We start from the raw sequence: 24,328 nt of genomic DNA, 5'->3' as shown, positions 1-24,328 counted from the left end.
AATTGGAAGCTTCTCTCTTTTTTTTGCTTTTTCCTTTCTTTCTACATTTTTCCTTCCTTCCTTCCTTCCTTCCTTCCTTCCTTCCTTCCTTCCTTCCTTCCTTCCTTCCTTCCTTCCTTCCACCCACCCACCCACCCACCCACCCACCCACCCACCCACCCAACACTGCAGTTGTTATGTGTTTTGGAAAACTTTAATTAAAAATTCATTTAAAAATAAATAAGTTTTAGACTCTTTAAATAGCAGTTCCCATTTATTCCAGTTCCATTGACAATCCGTATTTAAATTTTCCTTAGCTTTATTTTAAAAAGTAACCATATTTAACTTTCTAGTCTCGTATAGACCTTGGTGGACTCCTTGGTGCTTCAGAGACAGAGGATGCTAAGCTGGAAATAGCTGATCTAAGCCAGAATACTGAAGAGGCACAAGGATCTCCCCTGGCAATGTGGGAGGCAGAAATACAACAAATTGAGCTGGAGAAAGGGAGCAGGGGTCTTGGCTTTAGCATATTGGATTATCAGGTAATTTCTGCATTCCCTAATATAAGAATGTATTTTATGCATTGAAGCCTTAAAAATGAAACATTCCAGTAGAATTACATCATTAAATAAACTGGTCAAACTTATTTTATACGTTTCATACTTTTGCAAGGTATTCATTTTCAATTGGGGATAGTTTCTGATCTCTTAGATGAGAAAAGGCGTGGTATGACTACGAGGTCACCTTTCATTAACGCTCTGTTATATTTCTCAGTCTTTCTCTTTAAGGAGAATCTGAAATTTGAAGAGAAATGATCTTACAGTAGTACTTATTCCATGGATACGATAATAACACAAACAAACACATAAAATATTAATATTGGGACTGTGCTGGGCATTATCACAAAGCAGGATGCATTATTATTGCAATTATTACAATGAAAGCAATAGAAGTAATAGTATTAGTAGGTACTTTTGTAGTTTGTTTGTTTTTAAAAAAGACATGTCTAACAGTGCAATACTGCCAGGTTTTCAACTCTTTTTTTGCACTAATTTGAGGAGATTTTAAATGTGGAGCAGATTCTGAAATGTGTTTGCTAATGCCATCTTTATGCAAAGAATTTATTTATATTCTAGAAGTTGATTTTAATGTTGCTTCCTGCAGTCTTTCTGCAAGATTACATAATGCATAATTAGGTTTTAATTTTTCATAAGTAGTGGCTTGACAACTGAATCTTTCTATAAGCAAGCAGGATCAGGAAAAAGAACAACCATATCATTGTTTGAAATCTCTGTTCAGATCCAATAGATTGGGAATGTTCCAGATCCTATCAGCCAAAGAGAGCTGGCTACCAGGAACTAGAAGAAAGGCTTTTTCTGCAGTACCCCTGACTTATGGAATATTCTCCCCTAGAACATTAGAATAGCCCCCTACCCTGTTGGCCTTTCACAAAGCTTTAAAAAACCTGGTTATCTACCTGGGCCTGGGGCTCAGAATGTGTGAAGGGCCTTATTACTTGGCTTTTTACTATTGGCAGATGAATCATCACAGCTGCTGTTTGTACCTATTTATTTTGGTGGATGTTTTTGTAGTTTGAATGTTTTTAAAGTTGTTTTTAATTATTTATTTATTTTTGAATTTTAAAATGGTAGGCTGCCCAGAGTTCCTTGGTTGAGTTGGGCGCTGCGGAAATGAATGAATAAATACAAAGTAAATAACATTTTTTTCCCTCATGTTCCCCTCTTTTCTCCTTCAATAAGGACCCAGTGGACCCCGCAAATACAGTGATTGTGATCCGCTCTCTTGTTCCTGGGGGCGTTGCTGAGCAAGATGGCAGGCTCCTCCCAGGAGACAGGCTTATGTTTGTCAATGAGACCAACTTGGAAAATGGTAGTCTGGAGGAAGCTGTGCAGGCCCTGAAAGGAGCACCTCTGGGAATGGTGAGAATAGGAGTCGCCAAACCATTGCCTGTAAGAATTCTTGCTTTATAATATAGTGGGATTTTGTACTTTGCAAATAAACCTCTGGGCTATTTAATGATGTAGGACTTTCTACATCAGGAATGGGCAAACTGACATTTGTTGTGAGGTAATAAAATGCCATTTTAGATTTCTACCTGCAAATTGCCTTTGCAAAATCTCTCATTTTATACAATTGTCATCAAGAGAATAATAAAGCTCTGGGAACCAGCCCACCATCACTTTGTTCTACAAAACTATTAAGTTTTTATTGCGTAACTGCAATGAATCTTCAAACTATTCTTGTTTGAAGTTTCATTGCAGTTACTCAATAAAAACCTATTCTGAGCCAAAGTAATAAGTTTAGCTTGGGAATCAGTTACTTTTGGCACAGTAATTTCAAACAGAGAGCAGACACTTGGTGCTTCCAGAAACCTAGAGTAAAAATATTTTAAACACCCCAAACTACAATGTTTTGATTTGTTGTAATATAGTATAAGCAAAAAATGGCTATACTTATACTGAAATATTGAATATATTAATTATCTACTGTGTATACTTCAGGAACTTTGGTATCTATATAGTAATATTTTGCAGATTTATTTTACACAATTGCATACATGCAAAAATTATACGTTGCCAAACCCTCTTCTATGCATAATCTGTAAATTTCCTATCCCTAACCGGCAGCATTTTATCCATAGTGAACAGAACTGAGAATTTGGGAGTAATGCTTTCACTTATTCCTTGAATCAGCAAGGCAGTAAGTTTTGTTGCTGGTTTGAGGGCTGTTTTTTGGAAGAATTGACATTCACATCCACCTTTTTCTGGCTAAATCCTGGTTGTTGTGCCATCTTTGCACAGAGGTATGCAGTGTTTGATAATCTAAGGATGCCCTTGGTAGTGCAGAAGAGTACGGAACACTGCAAAGTAAATGAGTCTCATCACAAATGCAGTTGGGACTAAGGTTTGTTGGATGAATTGGGGAGAGGGTGTCTTTTTTTGGCTGCTTGTTTATTGTCAGTGAAAGCTCAGAAGAATTGTTAAAGTTTGCCCCTATTTTCCATTCAGAAATTGAAAACATTGCCATCACGTTTCAACAGCAGTGGCTTCGGGGGTTCTGAGGATGGCAAAAAAATGATTCAGTGGCCACCCAGGGCTTTGGGGTTGCCCATTGAATTGCTGCTTTGAAGAACCAAAGAAGTGTTCTAACCAAAGGAAGGGAATGTTCCTTTCTAATTCTGGATATAAATCACTTTACATATCTATAGCCTGTTTCTCTGATAATTAAACACAGTCAAAACATTTTTCACAATTATTGCTTGCCAGAAATATTAGTTATTGTAGGCATGATGATTATTTATTTATTTAAAGAATTATGTTATGCGGCCACCTCACTCTAATGACTCTGATCAGTTAACCACATCGTATGGAAAATGTAAACTAAACTAAGCTAAAATAAAAACAATCTAGTACAATGTGACTGAGGCTGCAAGCAGAATTTTTACCATAAAACTTACCTTAAAACATGCGCAATGGAATATATGTTGGGCTCATCTCACGTTCTGGCACCAGTGTTTGAGAGAAAAGCCAGCTCTTCAAGGCCTTCTAGACGGCTATGAGAAGGGGACCATTCCAGGCTCAGAGGGGAGGCTATTCCATAGGACAGGCATTGTGATACAGAAAGCACATGTCCTGGGTTCAACCACATCATTCAGTTTGATAAAAGGGACCTCTGAGGTCTGGTGGAATGGGCAGAAACTATCAGAAGCAGGTAGATTCATAAGTATCCTGCCTTGTGTCACCCAGAGCTTTATGGGTGATACTTGTTCCTTAAACTATACCTCGACACATGTGTCCTTGCATTCTCAATAAGTGGCCACTTCTGAATGGTCTTCAAGAGCAGTCCCATTTCGAACCTGTTGCAGTAATCCAGATAAATAATTAAGGCATGAGTGACTGTGATAGTCTCCTGATCTAGGCGGCTCAACTGGCATGATGGATAGACTTGTGCTAAGGCCCTCCTGGTCATGGCTGCCACCTGCTCTTTGAGCAGGACCTATGAGTCCAAAAGGACCCTCAAATTGCACACCAACCACTGGGGGATTGTTAAAGTTATCCAAGTGATAGATAGGGCAAAGATGTATAGCATATTAATGATAGTTACTTATATGGACAAATAAATGCTCTTGAGTTACTCAGAGCTTTCATGAAGATGCTAAATAAAGGCAGGAAGAAAAGGCAGAAAAAGCATGGGTTGGACTTTTATTCTGTACCAACTCTAACTGGAACCAGCTTTAGGGGAAGGAGGAAAGCCACTGTGCCTACCCCCTTCATTATCAGCCCAATCTGATTCAGGAGGTATTGAAGGTCTCTGTGATCAAGGATCAAGGCCTGGATGGATATATAATCCATATTCTGAGTTTACCAGAGGTCATCAACAACTATGACCAATGCTATCTCAGTTCCATAATCCAACCTCAAACCCAACAGAAAAGGATCTAGGTAATGTACTTTTATTATGATGTCAGTAAGGAGAATATTTTAGTTGTATTGGAATGAACAATTCCTTAATAAAATCATTCATTTGAAATTGGGTTCAACATTCATGGCAAGATTGTGAAAGCTGTTGTTTCCCAGTCACTTACTATGAAATTCACAAGCCAGAAAGGTAAAAAAATTAAAATAAACGTGATTTTCAATCTGCTCCAATCATGATTATCACAAGAAGAAGTGCTACTGATTTCAGTGGAATCTGCATGTTGTGTTAGGAACTAAGTATAATTTAAACTTGGTATGACTGAAAAGGCTTAAATCTAGTTTAATCTTAAATCTAGTTTGTGAGGCTTAACTGCATTGGAAATCAGGCAGTGGAAATATAAGGAGAGAGACAGAATTTATCATCTGGTCTGGGAGAACATGTCAAATATCAGCACATAGGTACATAACCATGTGGTGCTTAAATTCATGATTATTGCCATCTCATTTTTCTTTCTTTTTTTCCCAACCCTATAAATCATTTCATGGTTTGACGGCTATAATATGATTTCTAGATATCTTTTTTTCCTAATCTTTATATTCATTTAAAATTTTCTTAGTATTTACTTACATGGCATGTTCTATTCCCTGGCCATCATCCAACTCAAGAGCTTCATTCTTTCTGCAGCTTTCACCAGAAGAGGGCTATGTTTCTGCTAAGGAAGATTCCTTTTTCTACACTGCCCAGTCCTTTGAGGAGGAAGGGCTAGCTGATTCAGCCCTCTTCCATGCTGAGCTGGCTCTGGTTAGTCTATAGTCAGTCTTTTATTCTATGTCTTAATTTTGAACGGTATTTTGTTAAGGAACAATACAGGAACAGTCCTGCTGTTAACATGTTAACACAGTGTTTTTCAACCTTGGAAACTTTAAGATAGGTGGACTTCAACTCCCAGAATTCCCCAGCCAGCTTTGCTGGCTGGGGAATTCTGGGAGTTGAAGTCCACCCATCTTAAAGTTTCCAAGGTTGAAAAACACTGTGTTTAACAGATCTTTTAAAAGACTTCTTGCTTGGTTTCCTTGAATCTGCATGATGGTTGTTTATTTGGTAATACAAAAAAATATCCACAACTATATCAAAATATTGTATTTATAAGAAGACAAGGCTGTGCCAAAGTTAAACTCTCTAAATATTTAAACATTTTTTTTTGTTAAAAAAAAATTCCTTGAAGCCTTCCGAATAATGTACAATTAAAAAGAGTAAGGAAATTACAAAAGCAAACCATTATTTTTTAAAATGAGAAACCATGCATATGTATAATCCTATAATATAAGGAAATTATGGCTCCAGCCATTTGTTCCAATTACTTCTTGGGACTCTGCAATTTCTCTCAAGGGTTCTTGGAACTTAGAACTCTGTGTAAACGCAGGATAGTATTCAAATGCTGTTGCCCATTTAAACTTGGCAATGTCTAAAACCTCAGGAGGTGATGTATTTTCTCTTATTTCATATTCTCAGTTTTCTCACATACTTTTTCAGCTCATCAAAAAAAAAACCCTTACTTGTTCTTTTTTGGAATTCTGGGAGTTGAAATCCTCAGGTGGTAGAGTTGCCATAGTTACCCACCCATGCTCTAATCTAGTGATATACTGTAGATAGTAGCTGAGATACTGGGCAATCTTCAAAAACCCACAAAAGCTAGAATGATGAATGAACCTTTGACAGATTCTATATATCAGGGGTGTCAAACTGCTGGTCCACGGGCCAGATGCGTCACCAGGAAACCACGCCCACTCCATTGCCAGCAATGGCATCACAAGTTTGACATGTCTGCTATATATATATATATATATATATATATATATATGTATGTCAATCCAAATCTAATAGGTAAAATGGCCCAATCCTGGCTGATTTTAATAGTAATCTATCTAAATCCAAGCCTCTGCTTTCTCAGAACAGGGAGGAAGCGAATGTGTGTGTGTGTGTGTGTGTGTGTGTGTGTGTGTGCCCGTGCCCGCGTGCATGTAATGTATGTATATCTTTTCACGGGATTTAGTAAATTGAAAATTACTTGGGATTATACACATCTTTGTGGTGATATGCAGATGTCACCTTAGTCTTGCTGGGGTCTGGATGCATGCAATTCATTCCTTTTATTGCCTCCTCCTCCCTCCACTCCTTTTTTTTTTCCTTTAGATTGCATTTTTCAATTCTGCTGACAGGTTTTTTTTTATTTATATGTAATGATTTCCAGTCAGCATTTTTTGTGAAATTTAAGATTGCACCTTAAGACCACCTTAAAAGTTTATATAAAGAATTTGAGATTATTACTTCCTCACCAGTGTCACTTCATCTTGTGTAATATTGGCCCCATTTGTGGGATTGAGCTGACCAAATATTTCACCCTTTGATTTTGGAGGTATTATAGTTCATTATCATAATATGCATATACAGACATGAGTAGCTTTACATAAGATACAAACTACTTTGTTTTAAATGTATTGCAGGAATTGGAAATATATATATATATATCTTTGAATCGTATCATGACATACTTTCACAGAAAAATATAGGAAGGTTTACATAGAATTCTACAAATAGGCATTCTAATTTGATAGAAAGGCTGAGAGGCACAGTTGACTTAGAAAGGTCAAGATGAATGGGAAATATGGGAAAAATACTTGGTGTTTTCACAATGGTTCTGTTTATTAAAAAAGTTTTTATTGTAGAAACCTTTGAAGGATTCTATCACAAGGTTACTTAGTTTGGGATATGATCCTTGATTTTTTTTTTTGTTAAAGTTCATCTTTTATTGAAGATAGAATTTGATTATTTTTCTGCCTATCACAAATTCAACATGCATCGGATTTTAGTTTCCGAGTTGAACTGAATTGAATTGTATGCATAGAATTGATACCGAATCCCATGATTTTATTGTTATAATGCTAGGCTTATATGAAAATGTGCTGAGAAGGCAATAATACTGAGTATAAATTTACAATGTGTGTTAGTTTATTTGTAATGAGCAATGGTAATATATTTTGGGAATAATAACTTTTTTTAAAAAAAAAACACACACTAAAGCTTATGGAATAATTCACTTAATTATTCAGACTAAATTATAAAATTAAGCCTATTAGAACAATACAAGTAGCCCTCAACTTGCAACCATTCGTTTAGTGACTGTTCGAAGTTACAACAGCACTGAAAAAAATGATGGGTTTTCACACTTATGTCCGTTGCAGCTTCCCCACATTCACATAATCAACATTTGGATGCTTACAGCTGGCATGCATTTATAATAGTTGCAGTGTCCTACAGTCATGTGATTACTATTTGTAACTTTCCCAGCCTTCTTTTGACAAGCAAAGTCAATAGGGGAAGCCAGGTTCACTTAATAATTGCATGATTCGCATAACATCTGCAGTGATCAACAACTGGGACAAAAAAGGTCATAAAATGGAGCAAAACTCACTTAACGAGTGCCTTGTTTAGCAACAGAAATGTTGGGCTCAATTGTCGTAAGTCAAAGATTAGCTACACATAATATAATTTGTTTTAGAGAGATGATAAGTTAAAATATTTTCACATAAAAGTCATTGCCTATCCATGATCTGACATCCAAAGGTGTGAATGGAAATAAACCTGTGGCAAACCAACATATTCTGCTGTGGAGAATCGAAAAGAAAAACGTTACAAAGGAAACTAGCTAGAACTATTTAGCCACTGAAGCTTGTATTTGAAACTGATACAAAAGTCACCCATTTGATTGAATTGCCTTTGCTATTAGGTGGACTCAGGTGAGGCAGATATAATAGAGGACTCTACCATGGAATCGGATTGTTCTCCAGATAATGATGGTACATTCCAGTCTTCAGCTTTAACACTGCATAGTGGCATTTGTGATGATGATCTCAAGCTTGCTCTTTCTCTGCCCTCTTCAACTCCCAAGGTAAAATTATGGGGGAAAGATATGAGCAGGGATGTGAGCAGAAAGACACTTTGTTCATACCTATAAAGTAGCTTTTTGAAAATGTCTGTTTAGAGCAGTGGTTCTCAACCTGTGGGTCGGGACCCCATTTGGGGTCGAACGACCATTTCACGGGGGTCGCCAAACAACGCAGTCCACCATCTTTTCCCCCTTTTCCTTAGTTGTGCTACTCCCTTTTATTCTATTGGCTTTTGAAAGTAGTCCTCGACTTACGACCGATGGGGGGTCGCGGCATTAAAAAGGTTGAGAACCACTGGTTTAGATAATGAAGGTAATGTTGCCAGTTGGTTCTATTGGTCCATAGTTTTTTTTTTTTTTTTACTAGATTAAAGAGTAATTTCATTTAGATAGTTATGCTGATTGAATAACTTTCAGCTTTTCAGTATTCAGCAGACCATTTACTATAATTTTGGGTGCCCCTAAACATGGTTCAAAGAAATCTAAACAATAACAAGCCATTTATGGAAAGACGTGTAAGTAAAATGATTGCTACATGCTTAAAGTTCAAGCATTAAAAACTAATTTTCTTAAAGAAAATTGTTAAATCGCTAGAAAATCATTGCTCAAAAGATCGCTCAAATTCTTTTGTCAAAAATTGGGTTAAATACTTTTTTTACTTTTGATGTTCTTAATTTTTTTATCATGTTAGCTTTTCTCTCCTTTTTCTGATTCTCTCTCTCTCTCTTTTGGATCATTCTGCATATTTCTTTTAACATTCATAGTGGGATCACTGCTGGATTGCCAGTTCATTTTTTGAAATGGATTGTATATTTTATTTTTTTGATTTTTATTGTGCTTTTGTTGCTTTATAAGTAACTCAGATCTGTTTTTGAAAAAAGTTGCTCTTCTTTCACAACTGAAATTTATAAGCTGGCTTTATTTCTTTTGGAATCTTATTTCTCTTGGCACAGCATAGGTGTGATGGCCAGAATTTATTTCCTAACAGAATTTCTTAGACTAAACAAATACCTGTGCCAATGAGACAGATTGCATTGTTCAACTTTGCAATAGTTAATGAAATTAGAAATTAATGTGCATGCTGGGAAACATATTCTGCAACAAATCCAGTTTTATACAAGATAAAGAACTCATGTTCTTGAAATCACTCTGTTGTGGCCCATCAGAATAGAAAGAAAATGTTTACCATCAAACTTGGTAGTAGGATCCAATCTGGGTCAGTCATCAGACCAGTTTTCAGACTTGTGGTGGTGTTTTTAGACTTGTGGTAGAACCCATCCTCAGGAAACTTTTCTCTGTGTCACATTCTGGTGAGAGAGAAGTTCCTTGAGAATGAGCTCCAGCACAAGTCCAAAAGCTCGGAAGACTAAACCTCTGGTCCTAGTGACTGAACCAGATTGGAATCCTGCAACATTGTCTTGGAACACGTATATTTCCCTTCATTCATGAAACCTGGTAGTGTTTATAGTTATCACTTTATCCCAATAAAAATAATTATATAAAATAAAAATGGACCATGTGGCACATTGAATGTAAACTAGTTATTCTTAGGTATACATGGGAAAGGTTTTTAGACTTCCAGAGGAAGAAATGGAACTTTAGAAATAGAATGAGTTTGGAATTCTTGTTATCTTGTTTGCTAGACTGGTTTCAAAGATGATTCCAGTGACCTACTCAGTTACCAGTCATCAGATAAAAACTTGTACACAGTGGATCTAATTCAAAGAGAGATGGAGAGTAAACCTGCAGGTGGATATATGAAGCAGATCACAGAACCTCTTCTTGTGAATCCAGCAACACAATCTCAACAAGTTGAACACGAAAGCACAAGCCTTTGGAGAGAATCTCAGCTACCACCCGAATTTTCACACTCTACAAAAGTAAGTTCTAGATTGCCACTTGATTCTCCCAGAAGGATTCATTACATGCATTAGTGAAAAAGCACCATTTTTAGAGATTTAGTAGATCAAAGGGGACTAAAGGTAGGGATGTTTCCCAGGTATTGTTCCTGGTCATTCTGCCTTTTGATCTAGAAGAATCAAATGCAACATAAGTTGGGGTTGTATGGATTTTATGCACTAATTTGTGGCACAGCTTGCTTTCTAAAATTGAGCTGTGACTCAACATAGCACTTGCTATTCAAGAATATTTTGCTGTACAATACAAAATCATGGGTACCGTATGTAACAATCCTGCAAGGATCTCTAGAGAGAGGTGAAATTGTAGATTCATTAGCATACAAAAAAGCATTCCATTTTTGGAGACTAATATGGAATATGCAAAAAGGAGCAAAAGTGATTGTATGACAGAGCAAGTCAGCTGACTTGTACAACTTTCTATACATGGAACCCTGACAGTTGCAATGTGCATTTGGAGGTCACCAAGTCTAGTTTTTTTTTAAAAAAATATTGTATGTCTGTTTGCTGCCAGTTGTGAAAGGTATTCTTATTTCCTCAGCGCAGTTGTTTTAGTAAACCACTATGTTACCTTTTTTGTTGTTCACTTGTTTTGAACAGAAACAAACTCCTTGAAGGACATTACAAATATACAGACTGTCTAGCAGACTGTGATTTTTAAATTACACAAAATCCTATTAAATTTTCCAGAAATGACTCTTATTTTCTTCTTACCAGGATCAAGTATTCTTGATGGGAAATAATAGCTTAATGCCTGCTGGTCTAGATACAAATAAAAACAAGTTGGAGAAGACTATTATCATTGCAAAAGGAAATTCAAGCTTAGGTAATGTAGCTCATGTAACTATACACATCTTTATTCTTGTGATCCTTATTTCTGCCTAGTTATTCCTCAAAGAAAAGTAGATATTAGTCTTTAAGTTGCTTTAATCAAAAAGCAAAGATTTTTATATATGGTTCCAATAATAATTATAATTATAGCAACCATGTTTATAGATTTTCCTTTCCATACAAAGGCAGGAAGAGTCAGGAGAGAATCAATCTGTTATAGTTAGGCAATACATCAATGTCTCCAACCTAATTATCTATTTTTAGTAACTGGGGCATGATATAATTGTCCAAGCAGTTTAATTACTAATAAAATTAAGAATAGTTGCAATGCTGAAACTATGGTAACATGAGCTTTTCTTAGTATAATGATGCAAAACCTAAGAACTCTTTTTTATTTGGAGAATTTTAACATTCTTTTTATCCTGGAAATAATCAGAAGGAGAAAAATATTGGCCATATTCAAATAATGGAATGACGAAATCCTTCACTTGTGTGCTTTGTAATTCATTCCTGTTCAGAACAAATCTTATGTAATTTCTTCAACATTATCCCATCTTGGTCTTCCTTTTTTCTCTGCTCACTTTTTTTAATTAAATTAAAAATAAGTTCATTGCCTTTTCCTTTTCTGTTTTCCACTTCTTTCTTTGTGGTCATATGTAAAAAAAAGGCAGATCTCATTTAATTAAGTAGCTTTTTAAACAGAAGAGAAGGCATTAGGAATTTATCATCTTTTTGATCTTAACCGTGAGCTTATGCAATGGAGGCAGCTGTAGACCTGAAGAGATAATCTAATATGTCAGCCTCAGCTGTTACCAGGTTTTTTTTAGTGAAAATTTTCTAGTTAGTGTTTTTTGACCTGCCAGGCATATCTTGCATGCTGATTCCTCAGATCCTACTGATAAGATACTAATTTTTCTTCAAGTTATTATGAAAAAAATCTGTGGAAGTATGAGTATATTGGTAGAAATACAGATAAACGTGTAAATAAAAACAATTTCAGAAAATGAATGTTCAGTGTAGGATCAAGTCAGATACCAATATTGTTCCCATCTTTCTTTCTTTTTTTTTTGTAAAAGTTTTTATTAGTTTTTTTTCCATGTTCCCGTATTTCTTATAAGCATTAAACTTTTTTTTCCTGTAAGGGATGACAGTAAGTTCTAATAAAGATGGCATGGGAATGATAGTTCGCAGCATTATCCATGGTGGTTCCATAAATCGTGATGGACGAATTGGTATTGGAGACTGTATATTGTCTATTAATGAGGAACCTACTGCTAATTTAACTAGTGCCCAAGCACGGGCCATGCTAAGGAGGCATTCTGTCATTGGACCGGATATAAAGTAAGTTGGATGTCATATAGATTGGTAGAATTTCAAAAATGGTACGGATCAATTATATTGTTACTGCACTTGTTGACTGTTTTTTTTTAATTCCATTAATTCAGTATTTTAATGAAGTTTCAGTATTAAACTGGATTCTACATTGATGGAAGAAGTTGAAATGTCTTCTGTGAATCACAACCAGCTAATAGATGAGAATTCCAAAATTGCAACCCAGTGTGGTAGTTTGATGATCCTATTCACTGGTTTGATGTAATTTCATGGGCTCAAATAAATACATGGAACTTGCTGGCCATTTGCCATAAGGGAGAAAATGTTTGCCCGTATCACTTAATCTTACAAATATGTAACTAAAATGAAAAAACTCTGAACTTGGATTAAAAAATATTATTAAACTAAATCCTGAATTGCCTTCTAAAAATTAAAGCTTAGCAACTGCTCCTTCAAACCAGCAATGCAATTAGTATACCTGAAGAATATTCACCTTTAATGTCTAAGCAATGGAGAGAGTTGATGGAATATTACGGCATGTTGGGGGAAAAATAGTTTGTTAGATGAATGGGAGGAGCAAACGGCAGAAAGGATCAACCCTTTATTTCCAATTAATAGTAGCTTTACAGTGAGAAAGAATTGTATATTGATCTGGGTGACAAAAGGGCATTTAACACCTTTTTGAATCTATGGATTTGCTGGATTCGTGGAGGACACAGTGATAGTATTTGCATGGGATTTAAATTACATAATTTTCTTTCAGGCAGATCAACTAGAAAAAAACATTGGAATTTTATAAATTAAGCTTTGATCTATTACCTCAGGTGACTTGAGAAATATTTCAATAGTGGAAAATGGTGAATATAGAAATTATGATACATAAAATTAAAACAGAAGAATTATGCTTTCTCAGTATATTTTTTACAAATATTAGGAAGAAAACTGTATTTTAAGTCAGTCTCTCTCTCTCTCTCTCTCTCTCTCTCTCTCTCCTTCCTTCCTTCCTTCCTTCCTTCCTTCCTTCCTTCCTTCCTTCCTTCCTTCCTTCCTTCCTTCCTTCCTTCCTTCCTTCCTTCCTTCCTTCCCTTCATATATAAAGCTTTTTTTTCCTAAACAGAAAAGCAGATATATAGCATCATCAGGATATGTGTGTCTTCCCTTCTTCCCTGCACCTTACATTTCTTTAACAATATTTAGAGACTTTTGCTTTTAGCAGTAGTTATAACAGCTGCCTCTAACATCTGCCAGATAATTACAGAGCTGATTCAGAATTCACCTGCCTTAACCGAACGTGTGGAGATGAATCTCTGATCAAGGAATAAAAGATTGATTGCGGTTGCATTTTTCATGCTTGTTAATCATCATTGCTATACACTCCAATAAAGAACAGATGCTTTCTGATGGGAGGTGTGGATAGAATAGAGGTGGAGAGGGGGAAAAGGAAAGTAAGCAGGAATGCACACTTTTAAATATGTGTGTATGCATCTCTCATTGAGTAGAAGTCACTGACATTTGTTAACACTATTGTAAAAAGATGCTGCGTCGTATGCTTCACATTCTAGATCTTCTCCAACACCTGCTGATGATCAGGCCCCCTTTTATGTGTGAGTATTGGCGATTCAAAAGCTCATTATAGCTCTGTGTTCCAACTTGTCTGTTCATTCATTCATGCTTTCATAACATCAGAAGTAGCTGGGATATATCCAGATATAGGTACTGCATAATATACACAGACACACAGATGCTTTCACCCAATTAAAACCTATTACTAGATAAGATTACCTGATTAATTATTCAACTATATCAAATCCTTCAATTTGTAGGTATATTTGGAGCTCTATGATGAATATAGCTTTAATCGGTTAAAAACATGGCATTCATCTTTTAAAGATAAGTTTATAGAAGCCAGGTTGATGGTTTAGATTGGAACAGGGAACTTGCAGAGCAAAACTCTCAAGCTTCACCCAGGATGACCAATGGTGTGAGATGTTGGGAATTATAATTCAGTAATTGCTAGAGGTACTCAGGTTTTGCAACCCATTTTATTTCTCAAACAACACTGTTTGCCAAATATCAATCAAATTTCCAACTTCTTTTTGTACCTAAGTAATCGGTTAATATGTGGATAGGGGAATACTATAGAATCCTTTCTGTGTTCCTTTGAGACTTATGCTCAAAGAAATGCAGGCTGTAAATTATTTAGGATGCAGTCTTGTGGGGAATGATGGGTTGTGCATATCTTTGGAGTTGAAAACAAAAAGATATTTCAGAGCATGCAAGATGATGTACTGGCCTGCAGCTCTTTAAATCAAGACAACTTTTTCTTAGGCTCATGCAGTATATGTGAGATCCTGGGGAAAGGGTTGGCTGCTTTAAAGAATGGCAATTGTATGTGTCCGTCTACACACTTTGAAGCACCTTTTTGCCTTTAAATTTTAAAGGAAGACTGATACTTAGATTTTCCATTCAGCGGTCAGAGAGAAAATTTGGATTTTGAAGAGGAAAATCCATTGTTGGAAACATCAGATAATCTGCTTGCCAGGGTTTAGTCAGGAGATGTCCTGGGAAGCCAATCTATTAATCTACTAGATCCAAAGGCACCCTAATTGTCCATTAACTAAGGTCATCTAAGCTGTGGAGCTGCAAAGGGATAAATTCCCTTCCTTTGATTTAAAAAGGAGAGAAATCCATCTTTAAACATCCATAGTGTAGAAACAAAGCAGAAATATCCCTGTTTCTTTGGGATCCATATTTCCTCCATGTATCCATCAGAGAAACCGATATCTTGAAGCTGTTTCCACCCTTACAGGTGGATGGTTAAAATTGGACACAGCATTTTCTGGATTAAAAGTGAAGTCATGTTTTATTTAGTTCTTTAAAAGATACATATTTATTCAACATTTGTTAGAAAAAAGTTACCTTCTTGATAGCTCTTATTAGCTTTTTATTTCAATGTCCCACCATTTTTGTTCGGGATTCTTTTTTTTTCTCCTCAACAATAACAATGTTTCTGTAGATAATTGTAGCACAGGTAACTCAGAGGTTCCCCATTTACCCGTTTCATCTCGTAGTTACAACATAGAGTAGGACAGGGGTGTCAAACTGGCAGCCCACAGGCCAGATGCGTCACGTGCAGGCCACGCCCACCCCAGCTCCGCAAAGGCAAAAAACATGGCGATATGTGACGATACGTCACGAATTTGGCACCTGTGGAATAGGGGAAGAAAGAATGTTTATGGACTTTTCACACTGCTAAGCTTACAGTGGTGGATACATGGAACACAGCTGCTTGATTTTCAAGGAGTACTTCAGCTCTTCTTAAGCCAGATTGTGATACTCCATTTCAGTTTAGAAATCCCAGTGTCCTTCATATTTCTGATGCTATAATATAGCTTTTCAGATTTGATATGTCTGGGTATTCTACTATTTGCCCAATTGCCATTAGTTTAAGAAAGATTCAACATTTATATAATGGGAAGCATCAAATTCCAGCGCATTCTTCAAGTATTGTTATGTTTTCAAGTTACTTATCACTGACACAGCCATGTACTGATGTCTGGATTAATCTCACTCTTGTATTTTCAGTAGTGCTTACCTTTTCTTTTCCCTACGCTGTAACTAAACGAATCTTAACTTCATTATTAAAATGGTACTGTGGTTTATTCTAAATGTGATCACAAATTTCTTTATTTGGTTTCTTTCCTATCATAGTATACATAAAACATCTCCGCCTATTAAATCATGCATGTGGTTTATTTCTTTGTTGCATGATACATAATATTTACATCCCTCTCTTCTCATTTTAAGTTGGTGCAGGATGAAAATTACTCTCGTCTTCACTACCTTCTGAAGAATCAATGTACAATCAGTTTAATCCTTGATCACTTTAGATTAGTAGTGTCTGCCTTGCTAGCTGTGAATTCTGAAATTTCTCATTTAATAGAGAGCCTTCTTTCTATAGTTCCTTTCAGCCAGCAAGAATTAGAATGCAGTTCTGCTTGCTTGGCAGTTCTGCAGCTATTTCCTGCTTAAGCTGAGTGTTTTGGGAGTTACAATGAATATCCTATATACTGCAGGGAAATGCAGTTCTAATAATACAGGTATTTCTTATTTAATGACAACTATTGGGATTGGCAACTTGGTCTTTACATGAAGTGGTTGCTAAATAAAGCCACAGCTGTTGGTTATGATCATTTCAGTTTCCCTTTGCTTTAAGGTTCTGCAAAGCTCACAAATGTAAGGATTAATTGTAAAGTAAAAGGAGGCAGTCAGTAAACGTGGACTATGTGTAATGATTTTTATTTCTGAGCTGCCAGAGAGTACTTTTAATTTGTTTTGGTTTGGTTTGTTTTCACCAGTAAAAACATTGTTGAATGATACTAATTTAATGTCATTTTCATTCATAACTTTTTAAAGCTCATAGTCTCCTTCACTATTATCCTAGTTGCATTTTGCTTCTTTTTAAATACCAAATGTTTTAAAAGAATGATATTCTTTCAATATGTGTCATAATGTCTCTTGGGTACTAACTAATACTTTGCTTCCTTTATAAGGAACTGCGTAATCTGAGGATAACCTTCATAGAAAAGAGAGGATATTTTGGCTTAAATTGGTATCTACAAATATTTCACATTTATTCATTGCCTGTCCAAAGTACCCAAGCTGAAGTCCAAAGAATAAAATAGCAATAAAGCTGTTTAAAATATTACCAAATGTCACCAAAATTTCTAATTCAATTAACAATTAATAACAGTGTAAAACAGGAAGCTTTAAATTCCTCACTTCACAGAAATTATAGTGAAATTTTTGGATATCCATTCTGTTATGTCTATCCATTCGCTAAGAAAGTTGAAACTTTACCAGTTTGATTTGAAAAATAAAAAAGTCACCTACAGAACTTCTTAGCTGGTAGGAGGAATAATAGATGTTTGCTCAAGGTTTCCAGATTCAGGAATGAGGGAAAGTTAGAGGATTGTTTTTAATCAAAAATAAACATTATTAGATTCAGTTAAGGAAAAGACACTGTTTCTAGACAGTGAAGTTGCAATGTGTTTGTTTCACAGCACAGAAAGCACATTATAACTGATACGATATTATTATAATATAATACAGTATGTAATGCAATGCAGTGCAATACACATTGACCTGCATGGTTTGCATTTGGTGCATTCCAAATACATGAAAAGGAGGCTTTCTGGATTAAGAAGAAGATATTTGTGCAATGCCACACTGTGAATTATAGCCTTAAAAATCTCTGTTGCTCAATACTGAACTATATCCAGACATCTGCAGCTTTTAATTTCATGTTTACTTTTGTGTTGCAGCATTAGCTATGTGCCAGCAGAGCAATTAGAAGAGTACCAAGCCAACTTAGGGCAGCAGCCAGAAGGAACAATGCCATTAGATGTTTTCCCTTCACACACTGTGAGGTAATTTAGAATACTGTACTACTAATAAAAACAATTCCTTTTGCTTTAATTCAATCCACCCATGCATTAAAAACACTATCCATGAATGGATGAAGAAAAACTGTATTGATATTGATTGGAAAAATACAAATGTGCTTGTTCTTTCTTTGTGGGAGTAGAGGGGAACGTTGGTTTATAAGTATTTATTTTAGAAAAGGGAACAAAAAAATTTAAATGCAGGCAACGGAATATGCAGGCTTATCATTTGTACCCCAAAGTATTTATGGTATATTGACCATCAATTTAACAGTATGACTGGGAATGGGGGTGTCTCTTATTGCCAATAGTTCATTAAATTGGAGAATATATCACTGGAACTACTTTTATTCATCGCATGATGATGTTATTAGGCAAATGAAGTAACTGCATCAGTTTATTTGAATAATAATGATGTTATTCAAATGATGTACATTGATACGAGTGATGTGAATCACTTCCAAAATTTGGTCTGTTTCATGCAAAGTCCATTTTATCAACATTTCTGCAATGTCCTGGCTACTAGTTAAGCTGGAACTTCAGAAAGTGTTCACACTGTATTGACTTGAGATGAACATAACACACACTGATGTTTTGCCTGACATTATCTGTTAGAAAGAACCACCCAATAAATTCCCAACAATTCCACTTCGAATAATCAAACTGTTACTTACTTTAAATGAGATGTAGGGAGATAAGTTAGGTCTTTCTGTGGGATCTTGCAAACCTAATCGCCATTGAAATTGCCCAAGATATCATTTTACTGGGGGGGGGGTAGGGGGTAGGGGTAATGGGTTGTTACTGTGAACGTAAGTAATTAGCATAGTTGTATAATTGCTGCAGGGAATGAGGAGATATATCAAAGCCAAAGCATCATTAGGTAAATTCATTGTTTGTTCCACTTTATGGAAACTAGATAATTATAAAGCCTAGTTTAATCTCTGTAGGGACACCATATGTTTCATTTCACCTTATTTCCCTTCCCCATTTTCTTCAGTACATATAGAAAAACAGTGAATTCATGCTAAATGGCCTGTAATATGTGTGCAGTTTCTAACATACCTGCCCACATTCCCTTGCTCCTTTTTATGCACTGCAATGAAAGTGGAACAGATGGTATGTCCTGGTTCATGTATTGTACTAAGCCTTGATTTGCAGTTGCTTTTACCGATTATGCTTAGCCATAAATGCCTAATTGGATTAATACAGTATGCTAAATTAAAATCATGCAAATTACAGTGAGGCTTAGCATAGCATCCACATTCAGATTAGATGTATTAGAAACTTCGATGTAATCCCAAATTACCGAATGGAGGCTCCTGTCTTTGAAAAGCATGAAAGGTATTCTGGGGCATAAAAATTGTATTTCTTCCACATATGGATCGAAACATGAAGAAGAGTGTGAACAAAAAGTTTTATTAAGCTAATCTTGGTTTGTGTTTTGGGAAGCACTGTCATCAGCCCAATAGATGATTTAGTCTGAAATTAAGTGAGATATAGTTTTTGTACTGGAAAAGAAATCTAGTTGATACTCTGCAAGATGTCTCTTAAAAGGACTGCCTATAAATTAAATATATATTAATTAATTAGAAATGTTTCCTTGGAAAATTCTGTGGATGGAATATGGTGATATGGTATGTTTCTCATAATTTCTCTCTCTAAAAAAAATGGAACTCTCCCTGAGCAGATTTTTGAGGTCTTTCAGATGGCTGTATGGAAGAGTGAAAGAAAGCAATCCTGTTGTGTGAGCTGATGATTTTTCCTATTATATCAGATTATGGCTAGAGAGTAAAGATTCGTATTTCCCATTTTCATTGGAACTCGCTAGACTGTGTTTTCCAGTGTCTACCTTCCTCCAAACCTCTGAAAAACTTGTTCTTTAAAATCTGACTTCTATAAAGTGTAGTAAGCTTCCATTAAAAAAACAAACAAACCTCATCTCCATATATCCATATAATATTGGAAATGTGTTTGGTCATGTATATCGAGGCGTTTGATATTTGATCTCAGCCAATGTCACATGGCTTATATTTAAAAAGACAAACAAGGCAATATGCAAATAATACTGATGTTTATGAATTCGTATCTAAGTTTTAATATTGTTTGCATTGATAAATCTCAGGATGTATCAATCTATTTATTCTGTCCTTGCATAATTTCATGACTGGTCTAGCTGGTCTTATTTTTTTTCTCCATCCAATGATCCTTTACTGTTATTGTTGCCTTATTTGCATCCATCTTGTTGTCATTGTTATATTATTATCCCCCAATGAATGTTTCTGTTCATTACAGGTTTTTAAAAGATATATTGTGCTAATTTACCGGTTCGTCAAGTTTTTCACATGTCCCCAAATATTAAAAGACCTGTTCTGGGGAAAATAATAATTTCTTTTGATACAGAGTAAAGTTTGTTTACATGCAGAGAAATTCCAGAACTACCAGAACGCGAAGAAGGAGAAGGAGAAGAAAGTGAGCTTCAGAACACAGGCTACAGTAATTGGAATCAACCAAGACGGTGTGTTTCAGAGTTTGAGCCCAGTTGATCAGTTTGAAAGTTTTAAAAGAGAATGCATTCGTTAATGACTGTTCACATTTACAGTGGCCCTGAAAAAAAGAGATGGATGATCATTTTTCACATGACCCTTGCAGCTGTGGTGACATGATCAAAATTTGGATGCTTGGCAACTGGCACTATTTATAACGGTTGCAGTGTCCCGGAGCCATGGAGCCATCTTTTGCAACCTTCTGACAAGCAAAGTCAATGGGGAAGCCAGATTCTCTTAACAACCATGTTATTGACTTAACAATTGCAGTGATTTATTAAGAAATTTATTCGCTTCCCATCTAGTTCAAATGATTCTGGTTGACTTACAGCATAAAAACATTAAAGTCATGAGATATAAAATGACAAATCAAGTAAAATAAAATCATTAACACAAGATAGAGAAGGAGGGAGCCATATATACAGGGGGAGGGAAGGTGGGAATGACTTTTAATTAGTCAACCACAATAATAAAGGGAGGATAATGAATAAATAAAAATAATTAAATAAAATGTTCCTCATGAACAAGCCTTATAGCATGCTGCTGTTTTAATTTTAAGCATCTAGTTTTTCCTGTTTAGTAAAACCCTTTTTTCCTGACTATAATGCACCTCAGTCAATACATTTTTTTTGTTGATTTGTCATTGCAGGGTTGAGCTCTGGAGAGAGCCTAGCAAGTCTCTGGGAATCAGCATTGTTGGTGGAAGAGGTATGGGAAGTCGTCTGAACAATGGTGAAGTTATGAGAGGAATCTTCATCAAACACATCCTTGAAGACAGTCCTGCTGGCAAAAATGGAACCTTGAAAACAGGAGATAGAATTGTGGAGGTATTATGTTGGTTTCCATTTTTTAAATGGGCTTACAACAGGGGTGGGGAACTATGGCCCCTTTATGATTTGTGGATTTCAGCTCCAAGAATTCTTGAGCCAGCCATGCTGGGTCAGTAATTCTGGGAGTTGAAGTCCATAAGTCCTAAAGGGGCCATAGTTCCCCATCTCTGTCTTGGAATGTAATAATGTTTTTGCACATTTCTGAGCAAAACTTTATTTTTGTAAGAATCTTTTATAAGAATATTTTTTGAAAAAAATATTTCATAGTTTTTAAAATGATTTTTTTGGGAGCTGCCCAGAGTTTGAAAGATGGTGGACATGTTTAAAATAAATTAATAAAAAATAAATATATCATATAGCGCCATATCATTTTTAAAAATAACCGATGTTATTTAATTGGAGATGTGCTTACAACAGTGAAACACATAAACACAATCTTGATTTGAAAGGATGAATTATTTATCATTCATTTCCAAAGGTGTTTTATAGATTGTGCCCACTGCCATGTATTTTGACTCTGAAACATTTACTTAGAGACCAATGGACAAATATGAGTAAAATGCATTTCTCATACAAAATGATGTATAGAACCCATTGAGTTTTCAGAAGAACCCTTCATATTCTTCTATCCTACTGCATTTTACACTACCCTTGTTATATATGTTAATAATGCAAATTTATGCCAGGTTTATGCCAAAACTGATAGTCTTGAATTTAAGATCATCCTAGATTCCAAACAAGAATTAAAATTATGTTATGTTTGAAGGACAGCCAGTGAAATCAGAGTCTAATTTAAGCTCCATATCTGAACCACTAAAAACTCAGATTAAATTCCCTGACAAAAAAACAATGTTAAATTATAACTTACAATAATAACATCCACTCTCTTAGTATATCCTGAGTATTGCAGCCTGTTGACGATGTTCATGCATAATAATACGATCTTGCTAAATAATGACATACTGCATAGGAGGGACTGAAATTTAGAAGAGACTGGCTACAGAGTTTTGTTTGTTTGCTTATATAAAATAGAGAAATAGGTATAATTTTTAGAAGTTTATTTTTAGCTACGTGTACTCTCATGTTAATCTTAGGCTTTACATTTTCAGGTGGATGGAATAAATCTCAGAGATGCAAGCCATGAGCAAGCTGTGGAAGCCATTCGAAGAGCAGGCAACCCGGTAGTCTTCATGGTACAGAGCATTATAAGCAAACCAAGGGTAAGTGTACGAAGTAAGAAAAAAAAATATGTAGAACCATATATATGCATCCAAAGTTAAACATTTATCCCAAATTTTGCTAAGTTGAGCAGAACTGAGGCTTTGCTTCCTAAATCTTGTATCATCTACAAAGCTAAGAGCAGAATTAGTTGAGGTTGAAGTTAGTACTCGATTTTGTGGTAGCCTGAAACACTTCTGATTGGAAACAGGAAATTGCACTTCACAGCTATCCTGTTTAATCGTTCAGAAAGTTCATGAAATATTTACATGCTATAGGGATGTCCGATTCCAAAAGTTGAAGTCTACAAGTCTTAAAAGTGGCCACGGTTGGACACCTATGCTATCAATGATAGAGTAAGATTTTGAGGATTTTTCTGCACTGTTGCTCTGGAGAACATAATATTACTAATGTAGCTGAGATCCTGTTACTATTTCACATCTGTATGTATCCCATTTTGATTTCCACCCTGTTAGTCATTCCTGCCAGAAAGGAATTGGGATCTGTGCAGAGGCTAAGCAATCCATACGAGGCTATATATTTGAAAGATTATGTGGTTGCCCATATAACGCCTTTTTCCTTGCAATTTTTCCTGTACTTTTCATTTTGCTCTTAAGCATAAATTTGGAGGGAGAGAAGTCCACAGTGCAGAATCAGTGAACAGCCCTCCATAAAAGGATATGGCTTTCAGCCACTTTACATAGTCATTTTAATATTGTTGCTTGCATCCCTTGAAACTATACTTCCTGTATGTAGATTTTTTATTTTTTTTGTGTAACTCGCATGTTTGATTTACTGGGTCTTTCATAACTCTTGTTTCCCAGCCAATATCTCTTTATAGCTCTTTAGCATCATCTGCTCCTGGTGGGCAGAAACTTAATAATCCATTTTACCATCAGTCATCACAGGTAAATAGCATGGATAATTCTGTTGAATGTTGGTGATTTGTATGCAGAACTAACAGAAGCTTGTGAATTTGCCGTGGCATGGGAAAATATATTTGCTTGCTGAATGTTGGTGATGTAAAAATGGTGCCTTTAGTTTGTGCTCTTTATCTGAAATCCTAATAGCTTCTAAGGGGATTTCCAATGTTTAGTCATAAGCAATCAACCTGAAAGCTAGCTGTATTTTATTTTGGTAGTCACCGTCATGAAATAATAAAAAAAATAAGGTAACTTCACCAGCATAGATGACTTCTTCATCCATTGGGAAGAGTTAAAGCATTGCTTTAAGGATATGAATGTTTTTCTGTTGATCAACAAATTTTAGCAATTAACAATTCTTATTTTACTTATACACAATAAAAGTGGTTTATTCTGTTACATATGTTTATGCATTAAATGTGTAATTTACCAAGAGTGCAACAAATGCTCAAGCTGTTTTATGATGGTTCAGAGCTATTGTAGTAACAGAAATTATCTTATTTGTTGGACCCATCTGCCTGTGAAATTTGAGCTAGCACTGTTAGTGAAAGGAGTTACATAAACGCTTATGGGTGCTTTCTGATTATTTCGAATCAGAGAGAGGTTCTATATTTGGTAGAGTTTTGTAAATAAGGAATGATTAATGCCTGCCTGCATGCATGTCTCTTGTAATCCTATCATTCAGTTTTTATTACCTTCAATATGTGCTTTTAATGGTTCCAATGAAATGTGACATGTTTAAGGCATCTTGAAATTATTCAAGTTAGGGATTTCTATTTTTAAAAATATGTATTGTTCAATTCTCTGAAGAAAGGGATAATCTGGTTTATTTCCTGAAACTTGTTTATACACAAGGCTAAAACCTTCTGCTGTGAAGCAGAAGTCTTTCTTTAAGGCCTACTTGAGCAGCACAGAGAAGGAAGTTT

At 35.5% G+C, this 24,328-nt stretch overlaps 1 protein-coding gene across 22 annotated transcripts in view; it reads left to right on the top strand.

Moving 5' to 3' along the window:
* Positions 1 to 24,328, top strand: part of MPDZ (multiple PDZ domain crumbs cell polarity complex component) — a 98,991-nt gene that overhangs the window by 39,489 nt on the left and 35,174 nt on the right. For 10 of the 22 annotated variants that reach the window (XM_039355227.1, XM_039355226.1, XM_039355240.1 and 7 more), the window contains 13 exons: positions 333 to 521; positions 1,740 to 1,949; positions 5,104 to 5,220; positions 8,207 to 8,368; positions 10,009 to 10,245; positions 10,999 to 11,107; positions 12,255 to 12,453; positions 14,007 to 14,048; positions 17,769 to 17,873; positions 20,311 to 20,403; positions 21,081 to 21,258; positions 22,371 to 22,481; positions 23,304 to 23,387. In XM_039355227.1, coding sequence (XP_039211161.1) covers positions 333 to 521; positions 1,740 to 1,949; positions 5,104 to 5,220; positions 8,207 to 8,368; positions 10,009 to 10,245; positions 10,999 to 11,107; positions 12,255 to 12,453; positions 14,007 to 14,048; positions 17,769 to 17,873; positions 20,311 to 20,403; positions 21,081 to 21,258; positions 22,371 to 22,481; positions 23,304 to 23,387 — 1,836 coding nt within the window. The remainder of the gene's footprint in view (positions 1 to 332; positions 522 to 1,739; positions 1,950 to 5,103; positions 5,221 to 8,206; positions 8,369 to 10,008; positions 10,246 to 10,998; positions 11,108 to 12,254; positions 12,454 to 14,006; positions 14,049 to 17,768; positions 17,874 to 20,310; positions 20,404 to 21,080; positions 21,259 to 22,370; positions 22,482 to 23,303; positions 23,388 to 24,328) is intronic. The other 12 variants (XM_039355244.1, XM_039355243.1, XM_039355239.1 and 9 more) reach the window with 5 other exon arrangements.

The sequence above is a fragment of the Crotalus tigris genome, unplaced genomic scaffold (genome assembly GCF_016545835.1).
Source record: "Crotalus tigris isolate CLP2741 ecotype Arizona unplaced genomic scaffold, ASM1654583v1 scf7180000018649.364394, whole genome shotgun sequence".
Lineage (NCBI taxonomy): Eukaryota > Metazoa > Chordata > Lepidosauria > Squamata > Viperidae > Crotalus > Crotalus tigris.
The sequence above is the reverse complement of the archived record's forward strand: the minus strand, read 5'-3'. Positions and strand labels throughout refer to the sequence as shown.